The sequence below is a fragment of the Oenanthe melanoleuca genome, chromosome 5 (genome assembly GCF_029582105.1).
Source record: "Oenanthe melanoleuca isolate GR-GAL-2019-014 chromosome 5, OMel1.0, whole genome shotgun sequence".
NCBI classification, from domain to species: domain Eukaryota; kingdom Metazoa; phylum Chordata; class Aves; order Passeriformes; family Muscicapidae; genus Oenanthe; species Oenanthe melanoleuca.
In genome coordinates, this window is record NC_079339.1 from 24,433,797 (window position 1) to 24,450,388 (window position 16,592).

General features: G+C 39.2%; 1 protein-coding gene across 1 annotated transcript; it reads left to right on the forward strand.

Annotated features, from left to right (window-relative positions):
• Positions 1-14,913, forward strand: LOC130253831 (embryonic protein UVS.2-like). The gene is made up of 11 exons (XM_056492769.1): positions 1-85; positions 247-271; positions 1,178-1,315; positions 2,616-2,733; positions 3,262-3,440; positions 7,033-7,114; positions 7,997-8,124; positions 9,829-9,944; positions 10,364-10,589; positions 11,679-11,797; positions 12,362-14,913. Exons 1-11 carry the CDS (start codon positions 17-19, stop codon positions 12,590-12,592), a joined length of 1,431 nt encoding a protein of 476 aa, XP_056348744.1. The 5' UTR covers positions 1-16; the 3' UTR covers positions 12,593-14,913.
• Positions 14,914-16,592: the final 1,679 nt, after the last annotated feature.

Here is a 16,592-nt window from a genome sequence, read left to right on the forward strand (position 1 = left end):
TCTTGGAAATTTGAAGATGAAGTACTTTTTTCTGCCAACTCATTTAGCATTTCTCTGTAGCTTTGCACTAAGTAAACCCGTCCAGGTGTGTCCCTGCTCTGAGATGCTGAGAATTTACATTGCTGTTGCTGAGTTGCTCTATCTTAAAATTTATTAGAAACTCTTACTGCTGTGATTCTACTTGATAGAAGTTTTCTGCTATGGAGATGAGCATGTACTAAAATATATGCACTTTCTTTTTTCCAGATAGCTACAAGAAAGAATGACTTAGGTGAGTTTGATTGTAATTATTATATAAATTACTACAGGTTTTGGAGAAGCTGCATCTGTATACCTCAATATCATTATTTGATATATTTTTCTCTTTGAAAATGTTTGGGGTTTTTTTTCCCACCATCAGTGAAAGGCAATTCACAGAATTCAAATGTGTTTTAAAGTCATATTCAGTGTGATTTTTTATGTTGCTGCAATAAAGAAATTAAGAAGAACTATTGAACAATTCCTACATTAAATGTTCTTTTCCATATGTAGCCCTAGCAAATCAGAGTATTTTTAACTTTTTTGTCTTTCTTATGTGATATATTGTACTTTCCTAAAGTCTGCTATACCCAAGACTTCTATAACTTTTCTGCCTAAAAACAGATAGCTTTTGTCTGTGAGAAATGTATTCCCAGTATTTTAGAGTCAGAACTGACGAGCACATCATGTCTTATGTCAAATTCACAGTTGACCTGGAAATTAATAGCTTGCATACATTCAATATGCATGATAAAAATAGTAATTTCTGTTGTATGATTAATCCTATTTTTACAGAGATCAGTTGTGATTTTTCTTTAATTCCACAAGCTCTAATGAAGAGAACAATGACTTAGAACACTTAGCATTCCACTCTGAAAGCTCCAAAGCCTCTTAAGCTAAATTTTATTTAGTCACAACTTTGATTACAGCTGCACTATGACATTTATATTAATACTAAACTTTTCTATTCAGGAAGCAAGGCAGACCTAACCAGTCTTAGCATAGTAATCCTTCCTCACATTATTAGGAAATGAACTTCAGTGAAACAAATTTCTGAAGATGCAAAATCTTGGTTAGTGTGTACCTCCTCATCTCCATTTCTGCACACATATTTGCCTTCTCAGTGCCTTGTATGTTCTTGATTTTCTACACCTGCCAGGGAGAGAAATAGCTGTGTATGAAGGAGACATCCTCTTGAGAAGAGGGCGACGCAGTGCAATTAACTGTGAGAGCTGTTTATGGCCCAAGTCACAAGATGGACTGGTCAAGGTTCCAGTTAACATCTCTTCTGATTTCTGTGAGTGTATGCAAATGGATGCTCTAAAGTTAGCCTTGATTTTCCAGTCCCTGCACTCCCTGTTATTTTATGTTTCTCTGGCATGCACTAAAAGCAACCTTTGCACAAGTGAGAATTTATTGACACATCTCTTTTTCTATCCTGTTAGCCCCATGGAAGTTTGGCTAAGATTCCAAACAGATCACACTAAAATATGTGGTTACTTGGGCCAATAGTCAGGTAATTTATTGTAATTTCAAATATTAGCTTGCTCCTGTTGGCTACAATGTACTTGGATATTTAGCAAGTACATTAGAAGAGGCATAATTTGTTCATATTATGAATGTATTTTTGTCAAAATTACCACTAGGAACATGTTTTTGAACTCTATAATTTTCTTTCAAATCTCTCATAGAAATATTCTCACACTAGAATCCCTGTAAGAGGCAAAAATGGAGGAAAAATCCTTGGAGATATTTTTCCTTTGTTGATTCCCTCTCATCAGTCTGTCCTGTGCAAACTGGCTGCGGGAGTGAATTCCATACAGACCCTTCTTCAAAGATCTTACCTTGCGAGAAAATGGCATGGAAGTAAAATACAGCCTGAGCCTGATTCCTGTTCCTTGGGGAAAGGAACTGAGGAAAGCTCAATGTCTGTGTTATCTAGGCTGCTTCTCTGCCCATGTGGCTCCAGAACTGCAGTATATATTCTTTTTGATAGGTGAGGGCTATTCCCTCTATCCCCCTCTCTCAAAAAACTAAATATTAGGAAATTGAGATACACATCAGTTGTAGATGATTCATAACTGAGGAAGCCAAATAAGCCAAAATGTTCCAAAGTAGATAAACACTCTGATCCTTATTTGGTACCTGAATAGAAACACTGTGATCTTCAGAGCCTTGCTCTCTCAAGTGATTCCAAGGGGGCTGTGGCAGGCATTTGCTCTTTCTGATAAACAAACTGGGTTTTGGTGCTTAGCTACAATCAGCTGGCTCACTTGGGATACTTTAATCCAACTATTTGTATCTGAAACTGCCTCATTTCTTCTGTTTTGTCTAATGGAAGGAACAATGCCAATCTTTTGCTTTCTATCAGCTGTCTACTAAATAACATGCATATGGGATAGTTGTAATTGTTATACTTCCCTATAAAAGTCCAATTAGTTTGATGATCTCTGAATGTTTGGTGCCCTTTTTTCACTATACTTGCATAATAAAGAGCTAATGAGTGCTGTGAAGTTTGGAAGGAACGCACCCCATCAGTGCACCTTGGTTTTTGATTAACCAAGAAAGATTTCTCCTGGCCCCCCTTGTCTTTCTAGCAATAACTGAGAGGTCTTGGATTGTTGATGCTTTGCAAGAGATCTCCACACTGACATGTGTGCAATTTGTAAATCGGACTACAGAAACAGACTATGTTTATGTTGAACGAGCGCAGAGGTAAGCTCCCCATCTCCTGAGAGTGGCAGTACTCAAAATTCTTTTTTAATTTGTTTTGGATTTAAGTAATTATTTGATTTGGGTTTTTTTTCTCATCCTAGCAGTAAAGATTTAGAGAGAAAATGCAATTTTTCATTTTTCTTTAGATATACTGGTAGTTACATCAGTTAATAGGCTGCAGGAATAAATGTGTGTGTGGATTTAAAGATAATGGGCTGTAATTCAAAATAAGAAACTTTCTTTAATTGTAAAAATTTAAATAAGTTTGCTTAACATTTTATACTGCTTTGCCTTAGTTTGATATAGAAAATATACTGGTTTAAAATTTGCCATCCTCATCACAAAGGCTTTATTTCCCTCCCACCATGTCATTTGGCAGCTTTCAGAAGTCAAGATATCTCATGCCAGTGACTGCATGTGCCCCTGCTGTGGCTATATATCTAGAGAACCCTGGTGACATAATCAATACATCTATATATTTGTATTTGCTAAATGTGATCCTTTTGGTTATTGATTGCTTATTCTTAGCTGCTGGTCTTACTTTGGAAAGATTGGAGGACGTCAGGCAGTAGGCCTGGTGAAAAATGGCTGCATGGATAAAGGAGCAATTCAGCATGAAATGAACCACGCACTGGGTTTCATCCATGAACAGGCACGGAGTGATCGGGACAGGTTTGTCAAGATTATGTGGGAACACATAATGGCAGGTATGTCCACTAAATCTTCAGAGAAAATATATACTTACAATTAAAGGAGAATGTTTCTCCTGTGAACAGCAATGCAAATAAGAACCATGATTAATGTTGGCTGAATTGCAGCAGCAGCAGCACATTCAGTGTGATGGAATTTCTTGTTCAATGTTTGTATTAAGGGAATTTCTGTGGCTACACTTTTGGCAGTGTGAAAGATGCAGCCTAAAAGTAGCTCTATATTTTTATTTTGATTGCCATCCTGAGCCCAGACCCCAAAATACCAGCATCACCAGGATTAAATGTTGTTGCAAAGACTTGGCCAAGAGGCATGACTATGGGACCCTTAACTGAGGGGGGTAAATTGTGACATTCAAGATCATGTTGGGGAATCACACAACAATTCTATCCTGGGAAAGCCATGGAAATAGGGGAGGGCAGCACTAGGCATCTTTGCAGTGAGTAAAATGCTCATATCCTAAAATGTGTATGAACAAGGGGCTCAATGTGGAGACACTGGCAACACATGCAACCATTAGCCTTTGCAAAATTCTGGGACCTGGCTTGATGTGAGAGGAAAGACTTCAATTATTTCCTCCTTGTGGACAGGATCATATACACATGAAAAGAAGGAACCATGGGGAGCAATCAGGAGCGGTAATTCTGTAGAGGAAAAACAAGTGGATACTATTTACAGAAGGGAATACAGAATTAATAGTTTGGGCACATGCCCATGATCTGTATGCTGGGAACATGGACTCATTATATACAAGAGCTCCAGGCTCTAGGGAGGAAAGAGTAGAGAGAATGGCAAGAGATCCAAGAGAAAGTGAGAAAGTGGCACATAGAAGGAAAATACCAGAAAAAGTATACAGGGAGTCACTTGTCTGACAGCTATTAGAGAGCTGAAGAGTAATCCATAATAATTGTAAAAATACAATGGTCTATTTAGTTCATTATAGAAAATAATAGTAAATGAGGCTGGACAATTAAATACCAAATTCTATTAAGTCTCTTCAACAAATATGATACTGAACTAGTCAATATCATGCACAGCTAAAAATATATCCATCTTTTTCTCCAGATGTAACTTGATTGTTTTTATTGCAAATTCCTAACACGCTGTTCTCCAAACTTTCTTCAGCTATTCCCATGATATCCTAAGTAAATTCCATTTGTGTTATTCTTTATTGAGGTTTCAGCTCTAGTGTTAAGGTGTAATTTTGCTGTGAGTTGTTTGCCATTGTACAAGGGTGTGCCATGTTTGAAATGTCAGCAAAGGATGTGCTAGGAAAGAGAAGTTGAAAACATGAAGTTATATACACTAAACACATATAATCTTACACTATTATTGCAAAGGAAACTCCACAGGTTCAGATGTTGTAATTCCTGAAGGATACAGACATAACCAAGCTCTGATTCAGGCACAGTATCATGAAATGATAAATGAGGGGAAGAGGTAAAGAGGACAAGGCTATGCCAAAGGAGATGAGATATATCATTGGTGTTTTGAGTATTTGCCATGGCTGGAGAATGAGATGATTGGTATGGCAAGGGAGTTGGAATGCAGAGTGTGCAGCTTAAGCACTGTAGAGAAAATATGCAAAGAAATGCAGGGAAAAGGAAATGGAGAAAGAGCTATGTTCATGAGGACTGTAATGTAAAATCATGCTGCTGTTAACAGTGCTGATGGCAGAGTTCCTGCTGACCTTGGTGTTGCAGAACTAGACCTCAAGACCTTTTCCAGCATCCCAGCTCTCTCACACAAGCTGTTTTCCTCCTGCCAGGACTTTCATATTGTGAATGTTTTGTGGGTTTTGTTTTATCCAGCAATTTACCTTGGAAGCCATCCTGCTTCTTTGTTCTGACAAAATGCAGTCTGATTGGTTGCTGTCCACATAGCTACTTGAAACTCAGCTTGTTTTTCCTACACTTTTGGGGAAAAAAAAAAACAACATATTCAGAGTCTTCAGCCATAGTTTCCTTTTCAGCTCTCCTGAGTCATTGCACTTGCATTCTGGCAGAGGTAGATTTTTTTTTTTCTTTTTTGAAAGTGGAAAAGGTGGGGTAGGTCCCCAAACATGTGCAGGTCTAGACAACCAGATCTCTTTGGCATGAGATGAGATAGGTAGTAGTTTGCTGGCAGCACCTCAGTCCAGCCAGGATGCTGTCACTTTTTCTTTATTTAGCAAACTAATTCAGCAAAGCACTTCAGTGCCAAACAGTAGCCATATGCTTCAATGTTTCACCACGTTTGAACTGTGTTCTCTGTTCATCACCTCAAAAAAAGCTGCACACTTGCTGATAACTCTTTTTGAAGTCAGTATGGCAGATAAGAGGGGCTGAGATTAAAACAGAGTCAGGAAGGGCAATGCTGTTGAGAAACAGTTTAAGCCTTAACTAAGTTTTACAGCTATGAAAAGCTCCAAATTCATGTTTTTCCCCAAGTTTTCTATTAATTGGGATTTCAAATCTTCTTTTTGCATCTGTTAGCCCTCAGCCCAGGACCAGTGCTGAAGGACATCACTGGCTGAGTTGCAAGCCATCGCAAGTTGCAACTCATTATGTAGATCTCAAGGATGTCCAACTCTGAACTCTTGTCCAGATGGTCTGTGCCTTACAAACCACATTTGTAGTTACAATAATGAAGGTACAGAACTTGAAAGGAGTGCTCAGTGGCTAAGGGTTTAGTCTTAATGCCAGGCTGTCTGCATTCAGCTCCCTGCTCTGACAGTGCTTATTTGCCTGTCTCACCATGGAGAAGAGACTCAGCATATAATTCATATTCATGATCTCCAGTAAGTAAGAAAAAGAAGTGCCTTCTTCACATGAAACTCCCTCCAATGTCTCTCTTTCTTTCCCTCTCCTCTGACTATCCTGGAAGCCTTGAGAAATAGCTTCAGTGCCTAACTTGGAGAAATAAAGCTAGGTGACATGAAATCTAGGCTCTGTCCCTGGGCCCCAGCCCTGTATCACCTTCTTATCTCATATTGGCTTTTTAAGGCTAAACAGATGAAAAGTGATGAGATGCTCAGCAGCTGTTCTGACAGAATTTGTTTTTCTGCTTCATGTGAGTCATATCACTTCACTCTAGTCACAGCTGATGGGTTTGACCAGAGACAAAGCCAGAACATGTCTGGTAGCATGGGCTCTGGGACAAGTAACAGAGAAAATGTATTCCTTTATTTTGTGGCATTATAATCCTGTGATGGAAGGACTCAGCAAAACATCACCCATGCATAGCTCTGAATTTTTCATCTAGGTGGTCAATCAGATTTCCCTCTCAAGGTACGCAGGCAGCTTTGGGGACATAGGTTGGATGCTTATAGTATTCAAGATAATGCACTGAAATGTATTTGGAGACACCCTAATGAAGATAGACAGAGGAATACTTTTGCTTGAAAAGTAGGATGTATTTAGTGATTATATAAAAACTTAGTTGATTAACTTTATATTCTGAAACCTACTAAAATCCCTGGTAGTTTTGACAGATCCAAGATCTCATCAGAACACATATTAGTATCCCCTGTTACTCTCTGCATTATGACAGCAGGTAGTGTACTATTAGTAATAATTGTTCTGACTGAAATATTGTTTCCCTACCTTACAGGGGAACAAGGGAACTTTGGAAAAATGAATTCCAAAAACCTGGGCCTTCCCTATGACTACTCTTCAGTGATGCACTATGGCGCGTAAGTCATTTGCTGGGATATCCTTTCAAAGCAGCAAACAGCTTTCAGGTCTTCTGCTCAGATCTAGGAAGAAGTTGTTGCTCTGTTCAGGGAGTGACTTTTGCTGTTCCTTTAAAATTGAGTGCATGGACATAATTAGGATGAGTATACTTCCTTTGTCAGCAGGATTCCTGGAAAACGAGAGTTGACATGGATAGAAACAAAATATAGGACAACATTTTCTTCCAGCGTACTCTTGCCTCGTGCTAAAGGCCTTTGACACGGCTGTGGCCCAAAGTCCATCTCTACTGAATCACTGCTCTAAAGCAGTTCTGAAGTTTAAATTATTTTGTAAACATAGTAACAGCTGATTACAGACAACAACATTCAAGTATAGAGGCAAGAAAAATGGAAAATTTTTATATCATTGAGGTATTGTATGCTGCTTTATGTTAATCTGGGAACACTGTCTAAGACTGCATTTTAATCCATAATGTGCAAGCAAGTACCAATTTTGGAACAAAACCATTAAATAAAACTGGACTAGCAGAAGGCAGGAAATTGCAGATAGCAAATAGGCAATCAGTAACTGAGACAGAACTATTTCTGCTCCTCTGCCTCAGGAAATAAGAAGGTGGGATTTGGTCCATTTTGCTGGACATTGGTGAAAGGCCTTTTCAATCAGAACAGAGCAGCTTTTTCTGCTTGCTTGCTTTCACCTGCTGAACACCAAAAATCTGCCATGCTGGTCCTCTTCAGGGAAGGCTACCAGGTCTCTGAGAAATTTCTTGTCCATTTCCATTAAAATTATGTTTATGTGGTACATGAAAAATGATTCTGCAGTTAGAAAACTTCCCTGTCTATGAAAAGCAATCTAGAAATGTGATTTCCTTATTTCTACAGGTATGATTTCTCCAGCACTCCAGGAAAACCAACTATTGTACCAGTTCCTGACCCCTCTATACCTATTGGGCAGAGAGAAGGGCTGAGTAACTTGGATGTAGCTAAAATCAACAAGCTCTACAAGTGCAGTAAGTGCTGTAGATAGAAGACATGTGAATACAGCTGATGTCTGTAGGCACTGACAGACATCCACCAAAGGAAAGCAGCCCAGAGTCCCTTCACTACGTCTCTCTCACCCTATATCAGGAAACAGAACTGTCCTGTGCCAAACTGCTGCCTTCTTGGAAAAGACAATTTACTTGCAATAATTCACTCTCATTTTGAGTTATCCTCACCTAATCCCTGCTCTTTGAGATAAGCAAAATCCATCAGAGAACTCATGGTTGCTGCCTCTGTCAAATTCATATTTCAGGAAAGCTATGGAGGTTGCAAAGCATGTAAGCTCTCCTCAGCCATGAGTATAGCTTAGGGATATGTGCATCAGTAATGCCATCAGATTTGTGATTTCTCTTAATTACAAAATGACTGCAGGGCTGTAAGCATGGGTGCCATTCAGCCTGATCAGAACACCTTTGAGGAGAAAATCATAGGCATTTTGTATAGGTATCTACTTTCTTGCCACATCTATTTGTTAACTCATCCCTGTGGTATCTTAAGGTCTAGTAATACCTAGCATTCCTCTGTAAACAGCAACTACAGCCAGGATGCACAAAATAATTATAACATCATGCTCCTGCACTGCACAGGTTTTGCTTTAACTCCCAGGACAAAGGCTAATTGAGTTATATGGTATTTGACTTTTCTGAGATGTTATTCAATTAGTTTCTACCAAAACAGCAAGAAGCATTAACAAGACCTAAATGTTAGAGTACTAAATTCCACTGTTGTGTTAGAACTTAGTTAAATAATTAGAATTTAGAAGGAATCAGCATTCTTTCAGTTGGATTGTTAGGTACAGAAATCATTGCTGTGAGTGGTCCCTCCAAATTCGCAACTGCAGATAAGACAACTTTATAATTTATGTGTCTCAAAGATAGTGATAACAAGTATTTAGTGATATTTATTCTTGACAGTGGGGCTGGGAATGAATCACTCTTCAATACCATTACTATGTAATTTCATAATTAGATCTGTGTGTTTTGAAAGAAAGGGATTACATTTTTAAAAAAGATAAAAACTCAGGGACTAAAAAAACCCATAAAAAGTCTAGTTGTCTCAGGAAAAGTAGGAAGCAAGAGAAAAATGTCATAAATTCCTATGAGCAGATGTCATATATTCACATTTTGTAATTTGGGGAGTTACATAAAATGCAAAAAAATGAAGATGTGGAAAGACAGAAGTCAGATGATATCAGACTTTGTATATCAGTCACTAAGTCTGTTGACTTCAGTGTTGTCTGTTACTGTTTTCCCTCAGTGACTACCTCTCTTTGCTTTGACAAAATCATGTTTTCAAACTTGATTTTTCTGTACACTTATGAATACACATAGTTGCTAATGGAAATTGATGTCATTGAAAGTACTTCTGTGACTGAAGTTAAGGAATTTCACAAAAGATCCAGGCCTTTTTTAGTAAACTAAAATATGTGAGCAAAGCCCAATTGTCCTTAAAAAAACATTAGCAGCTGAAACAGGTAAGTACCTTAACTACTTTTATTTCACTTGCAGGTTTTTAATAACTTTTACCCCAGGAACAGCAATACAATTGTAAGCATTATCATTAATTTATACAAGCTTGACTGCTGCAAATAGTTGGAGAGACTTGTCAGGCATTATGGGAATATTTTTGTGCAGTTTTCATTCTCTTCAATGCTGTTTGGTTCTTCCCCTCAGATTGCTGTAGCTCTGTGTTGCCTAAACCCAAAGGCTCGTTCTCCTCTGTCAATTACCCATCCCCATACCCGAACAATAGCAACTGTCTGTGGTTGATCCGCACCCGTCGAAGTAAGGTAATTTTCATTAGGAGAAAATAGGTTTGAACCACAGTATCCAGGCTACACAGCATTATTTTGTTACCATGAGTAACACCTGGGAGTCAGTTTCATGGATCAAAACATTTTTGTTATGCAGTAAATGAATGTCTCAATAATTTTCATGAGAATTAAGGCTATTAGAGGGATTATTTCTCTCAATTTTTATCCAGTTCAGATTGGATGGCTTTTCAAAGACAAGCAGTAGTGAAACATCAGTTTCTGAGATCTCCGTAATAGGACAGCTAGGTGAAATTCTGTGCTCTTTTTATATAGAAAGTAAGGTTTCAGTAATACATGGATAGTAAAATGAAGGTTCACTTCATATTCAGGTAGATGGTTTGAGACTTTCCCTGTGTATAACATTAAACCCAACTTTTGCTTTTTTTTTCCTCCAGATTTTCCTGCAGTTTGAGGCTTTTGATCTCCAAGGCTCCTTGGACTGTTCTTCTGACTATATAAAAATTTACAATGGGAACAGCAAGAGCTCCCCTGTCCTGCTGGACAAATACTGTGGGAAGGGTCCACTACCCTCCTTAGTGGCATCTGGATCAACAATGCTGGTAGAGTTTGCAAGCGATGAGAGCATTACAGCCACGGGATTCAGAGCCTCCTACAACAGGGGTATGAACACTCCTTTACAAAGCTTGGAGAACAGCATTAGCAGTGTTTGTACAGAAGAACTAAAAACTTATGCTATACACTACAGAGCAGGTCTTTTTGCTGTCATTCTTTACACTTTCACAGCAACTGTAAATGCAGAAGTTTAGGCAATAATGTGTCTGAAGGTTCACAGGAAACAGAAAACAGGATGTTGAATGGGTGTCATGTTAGTTATCCTGAGATCTCACTCACGTTCTTCTGAGAGCCTCTGTTAGGCTTCTTCATATCTCCAGAATGTTGTCTTTAAATAAGAACAATGCAAGGACTGAAATTAATAGGAGCAGTGCAGCCAAAGAACACAAAGACTGCAAAATCAACAAGAGACCTAACTAATGAGATGCAAGGCGAGTAGCTGGGCAAGACATTATTCAAGATTTTGTGGGATTTCATGCAGCAGGAGAGGTACTGACCTTGAGTACCTTACACTTTCTGAATTAAAAGCTTTTGTTACATACACGAAACACAGTGCTTCCTGTAGTCACATGAGGGGTGTCTCTTTTGCAAACATACAAATGCATTCTGGACTGCCAGACCAAATTCTGTTGTACTGTGACATGATTTCAGCAAGAAGGCAGTAGCCCAAGGTTGCCTCATTTCAACTGAAAATCCAAATTTCTGTAGAACATAAATTGAAGAAGTCTTAGAAAAGTGTTATTTTTACTCTTTTTGCTTTATTCAATGGAGAATTTCTAGAAAGCACTAGATTTAGCTTGACAATGCATCTTGAATACTTGAGCTGATTCTTGCCTGAAGAGCAGCTAGTGCCATCAGAATGCTATGCTAATATGGTAACAGTTGACTGGAAAGTCAGATACAGCTTTAGATGCAGCTGTTCCCTGTCCTCCAAAGATTATTTATCAGACATGTTTCTAGTTCCTTCAGTACAGCTGCTGATACAAATACTAAGTGAAGAAATAGAGTACTTCAGCAGTAGATTTTCATGCTAGCACATTTTTTCTTGAAGAAATAATACAATAGGGTGTAAGTAAGCTCATTTCTACTGACAAAACAGTCTTGTTAATATATCTGGTTTTCTCCTTTACTCCTCAGTGAATTGTGGAGCCACTTTCAGAGATTCAAAGGGAGTCATCACCTCCCCAAATTACCCCAATAAATACCCCAAAAACCGAGCATGTTTCTGGGTCATCACTTCTCCAGCAGGATACAAGGTAAGGCACAGATGAATTCATTTGTGGGTTTCATCACTGTTCTCTGATGAAACCTCTGTTTCCCTTGAAGAATAAGAGCTGTTATGTCACTTTTTCAGCAGACATTCTCAGAGTAAAAATCTGAAAGCAGAAATTCATTTTAAGAATTTATGCTGAATCTTGGTATCTGAGGTGCTCAGCAAGGGAAAACCTTTACATGTGCAAGTGAACTCTATAAATCTAGCCTGTACCACAAGGCTTTATTCAAAATAATCCCTAGGTAAGAGCTCCCACTAGAAAACTGAAACATCACACAGGTGCTGTTTTTATATTTCTCTAGAGGAAAGAATGTGAAGTGTAGAAGATCAATCTTGTCCCTTGCTTCTCCTTCCAATCCAAATACTGATGAACTAAGCAAATAATTTGCTACTAATTTGCATTGCCATATGGGATCAGAATGTGGCACACACACAGAATAAAAAATGGTGCCTGCACACAAGGAGTTTAGAGTATTTGTCATTGTTAAAAAATGGGTAAGAGAAAAGGCAACCTGGAAACAAAGTGCTTTGGTTGTATTTTCTCCAGATATCTCTCAAAATGTTATCCTTTGAGCTGGAATATAGTGACAGATGCATTTATGACTACTTGCTCATACATGATGGAAGCCGCCCTGCGTCACCTGCAGTTGGCCCTTATTGTGGGACAGAGAAAGTTGCAGACTTTACTTCCACTGGGAACTTTGTGCTGGTTGAATTCCACAGTGATTTAGTGTGGGAGTTGCCTGGATTTGTGATGAGTTATACATTTGCTAGGTAAGTACAATACAGATGGGGTTTGAAAAACACAGAATGAGAGTAAGAGTCCAACTAGCCACAGAGAGAAGTCAAGATGCCACCAACTCCAGAAAAAAATATATATAGCCTGATACCTTTAACAAGCATGAAGTTTGACCTCTTAGTCTTACATCTATAGTGGTGTAATTTCCATGGTGAATCAAGGACAGAAATGTTCTGCCCATGGGTTGCTTCCATCTGAGACTGTACGCTTTGTATTATAGTATTCTTATTGCTGGTGTTGTATGGCCAAACAAAATAGCAGAGCTGAAACTATGTAAGCATCAAGAACTTCTAGTGGTAGAAACTGTGCCCATAAAAAAATTTAGAACATGGCTGTGTAGCAACTTTAACCTGTATTCTGGCAAATGCTATTACCCAACCTTTATGTGCATTCCAGCATGCATACAGAAAAATCTTCAGACACATTTATTTATGTTTTGAAGCCAAGATCACTTACACAGTTCATATAGGCACCAGAGCTTAGCCTGGAAATCACCACTTGACACCGAATAAGTGGTGTCATAGTACGGTATGACATACAGTACCTCAACTCAAAGATTTGCACTACTCCTCTGTGAGATGAACCAGGTCAGGGAACAGATTTACCTAAAGAAACTAAACTTAAGAGTGGCAGGAACAAGCAGTGAGGGAGAAGGAATGGAATGAAGCACATATTGTAACTTTGCTGTGGCCTGAGTCAGGTATTGAAATTATCCATAAGCTGTTACCAAAATATTTTTTAAAAATGAAGCCTGAAAACTTAATGCAAAGACTATTGGATGTTCTCTTTGGAGAGCATTTTAGGTGTAAAGTACCTTGTCTGTAAACAGAAATTCTCCTCCTCTAAGGAGATGGCTGGAGAAAGAAATCAACACTGTAAACACCTCACACTTTGCCTTGATTTGATGTGTTCAGAATTAAATGCTAGTGCCAAACTGGAAGATGCCAAAACATAATGAATAATAAAATATTTTGCTGAGATTACGTCTTTGTGAAAAAAAGAATGTAGAAATTGCCAATTTGCTTTCCTGGTGCAGCCAAGAAAATGTTGAATTATGACGACTTTGTAGCAGTGAGGAGGAGGGGTTTAAGATCTGTAATATTTTGCTTTTTAAGCTCTGGTTAATTTTCACCCACAGAAGAATTATAATTGATAAGTTGTGGACATCAGGGTTTAGAGCTTGCTTGCATCATGGTGGGAAAGTGCATGCACAGCAGGCAACAAATATTTGTATTTCTTACAAGCTCCAATCTTCTGGCTATAAAAAGTATTTCTTCATTTAATTTGGCTCATTATTTAGATTGTCATGTATTTGAAGAATGTAACCATTTCATCAGCATGACAGAAAATTAAACTCTACTTCTATTTTTAAGCTCAGCTTCAGACTGTAAAAATGCTAATTCTTCTACTTGAGTCTGAGGACTTTGATGGAGGTGCAAAAGCAACAACCCCATGATAAGTCTCATTGTATAACAAAGTTTAACTGGTCCCTGTTTTAAACAGAGCAGTGCTGAATAGCTTTGTAACTTGAGTGTTACTTTAGGTTCCCTTCCCTTGGTCTGATGTGGAGCTCTACATATGTGCAATGTTTTAGATATTCACCTATATTTGGCAAAAGAGCATGAACCACATATTCCAGAAGGAATATACCACATACAGGAATACTGGTCTTGCAATTTGTCTCTAGACATATGGTTTTAAGTAGGACATTGCCCATGCATAAATACACTCTGAATATATTCTGAACAATATGAAGGAAGAGTAACCAGCTAGTAGACACAAGGAACAGTATAGTCAAAAGTTTAGGACTTAAATACCACAATAGGAGGATTTTCAGAAGGTCTAATTGAAGTTCAGCACTCAACACACTTTTGAAATCCAAAATGTAAGGATTTAACCTTAAAACACAGAGGTATCCAGCAGTGTTGAATATAAGCATTCCCACAGATGTACCTAACTCATGACACTAGGTATTACCTTAATTGCATACAAAACCAGATGTTTTTAAAGAGAGACCCACTTCCACAAGCCTGTATATGTGGAAGAAATGAGTGTTTGTGCCCACATTTTTTACCTGCTTTGAGACTGGTTCCTACCTGGGAGGCAAATCAGAGGCTTTGAGTGCTATGCTTTTGTAGTCTGTAAGAACCAGAACAGAGATCTGTCAATTACTGCTGCAAGAGAAAAAACAGTCTGGAATAAAGCATTACAGAAGCACACAAAAATGTTCTACTCATAGGTCTATTTTTGTGTTTAATTTAAAACACATTTCCCTTACATAAATAAATAACTGTGGTTGAGATGATGCTTGCATGACTACAACCCCGCTTATTGAATCATAGAATAGTTTGGGTTGAAAGGGACATGTAAAGGTCACCTAGTCCAAAACCCTGCAATAAGCAGTCATCTTCAACTAGACCAAGTTGCTCAGAGCCTCATCCAACCTGACTTGGAATGTTTCCAGAGGTGGAGCATCCACTGGGCAACCTATTACAGTGTCTCACCATCCACACATAAAAAATTTTATCCTTATATCTAGTCAAATCAACCCTCTTTTAGTTTAAAACCATTGTCCCTTCTATCACAACAGATCCTGCTAAAATTCTTGTTCCCATCTCATATAAGCCCCCTGTAAGTACTGAAAAACTGCAATAAGGTCTCCCCAGAGTCTTCTTGTCCTTTGACTCAACTCGATTCCCTCAGCATGTCCTCATAGGAAAGATGCTCCAGCTCCTTAATAATTTTTGTGGCCCTTTTTTGGACTTGTTCCAACAGGTCCTTGTCTTTCCTGTGCTGAGGACTCCAGACCTGGAAGCAGCCCTCCAGGTGGGAGCTCCCCAGAGCAGAGTAGCTATAACTGTAGGACAGAGAGCGTTCAACTTACTGTGCAGCAACTGAGTTTGGCAAGAAGACATAGAAACTAAAGCCCATTTAATCTCTCCTACACTTCAAATAGAAATTGAAAACCTTATAGGCTAAGTAGTCACATAGGATTTGATAATCGAGTTGGCTTTACCACGGGAAACATCGGCGGGCAAAAAAGAGAAATAAAGGAAAGCTGCCGCTGCTCTGCTGCCAAATGGCCTTGGGTTCAGGAGCTGGAGAACGGCGGGGGCCGGGCCCCCTCTGGCGGACACCTGCAGGGAACGGGAACAGGGACGGGAATGGCAGTGGCAATGGCAATGGCAATGGCAGCGTGCAGCGCTTCTGCAGACAGGTGTGTGCGAAAGAGACACACAGAGACATGTCCCCTCCCGCCCTGCCAGGCTCCCGGCTCCGCGGGCAGAGCCGCCGAGGCGTTTCTCCGCAGGGAGGCTCCGTTTCCTCGCCGTGATCCCCTCGCTGCTCCCTGGGCGGGGAGGTTTCCTTGGGTGCTGCTTGTGTTTTCCCCTAAAGAGCGGCACTCCAAATTCCACCTGGCAATCGGTAGGTTGCACTGTAACATCAAGATTGAAATCTCCCGTTCCTGTTTTATTGAGCAGCTCAATAGCACAGACAATGAAGCCTTTCATTTGGGTTTATGTTTGTCTCCATTCCCTCTTTACGCCTGCAATACCTGGGTGGTCTCTTAACACAATTGCCTGACAGGTGCAAAGTTCATCTTCCAGTTGTCTCTCTAATGCTTTTTACCATTAAAAAACCAAACCAAACAAAAACCCCAACAAGCAAACAATTGCCAAAAATTAAAGATGGAGAGACAAACCCACCCCCTCCGATTTTTTCCCCTTTAAATTTAGCTTTATTCAGATATTAATGACTTTTACTTCCTTGAATAAATCAGTCCCTTTCCTAATTTAATTGTGTAGGTCTTTACAACGTGGGGTTATATATTAAACAGGAAAGAATGCACAATGTACCTGCAAACGCAGGCGGTTTGAGCAGGATGACTCATTTGCACTCCGTGACTCTTTTCACAAACACTGCAGGTCACTTACTCCTGAGGGCAGGCGGATCAACACTGCCAGGATGGGCTGGGGAT

Excerpts from the sequence above, each read along its gene's own strand:
- LOC130253831 (XM_056492769.1), top strand. The coding sequence starts at position 17 with ATGAAGTACTTTTTTCTGCCAACTCATTTAGCATTTCTCTGTAGCTTT. Across the intron at positions 7,115-7,996 it reads TCAGTGATGCACTATGGCGC|GTATGATTTCTCCAGCACTC; the intron begins GTAAGTCATTTG and ends TTATTTCTACAG. Across the intron at positions 10,590-11,678 it reads CAGAGCCTCCTACAACAGGG|TGAATTGTGGAGCCACTTTC; the intron begins GTATGAACACTC and ends TTTACTCCTCAG.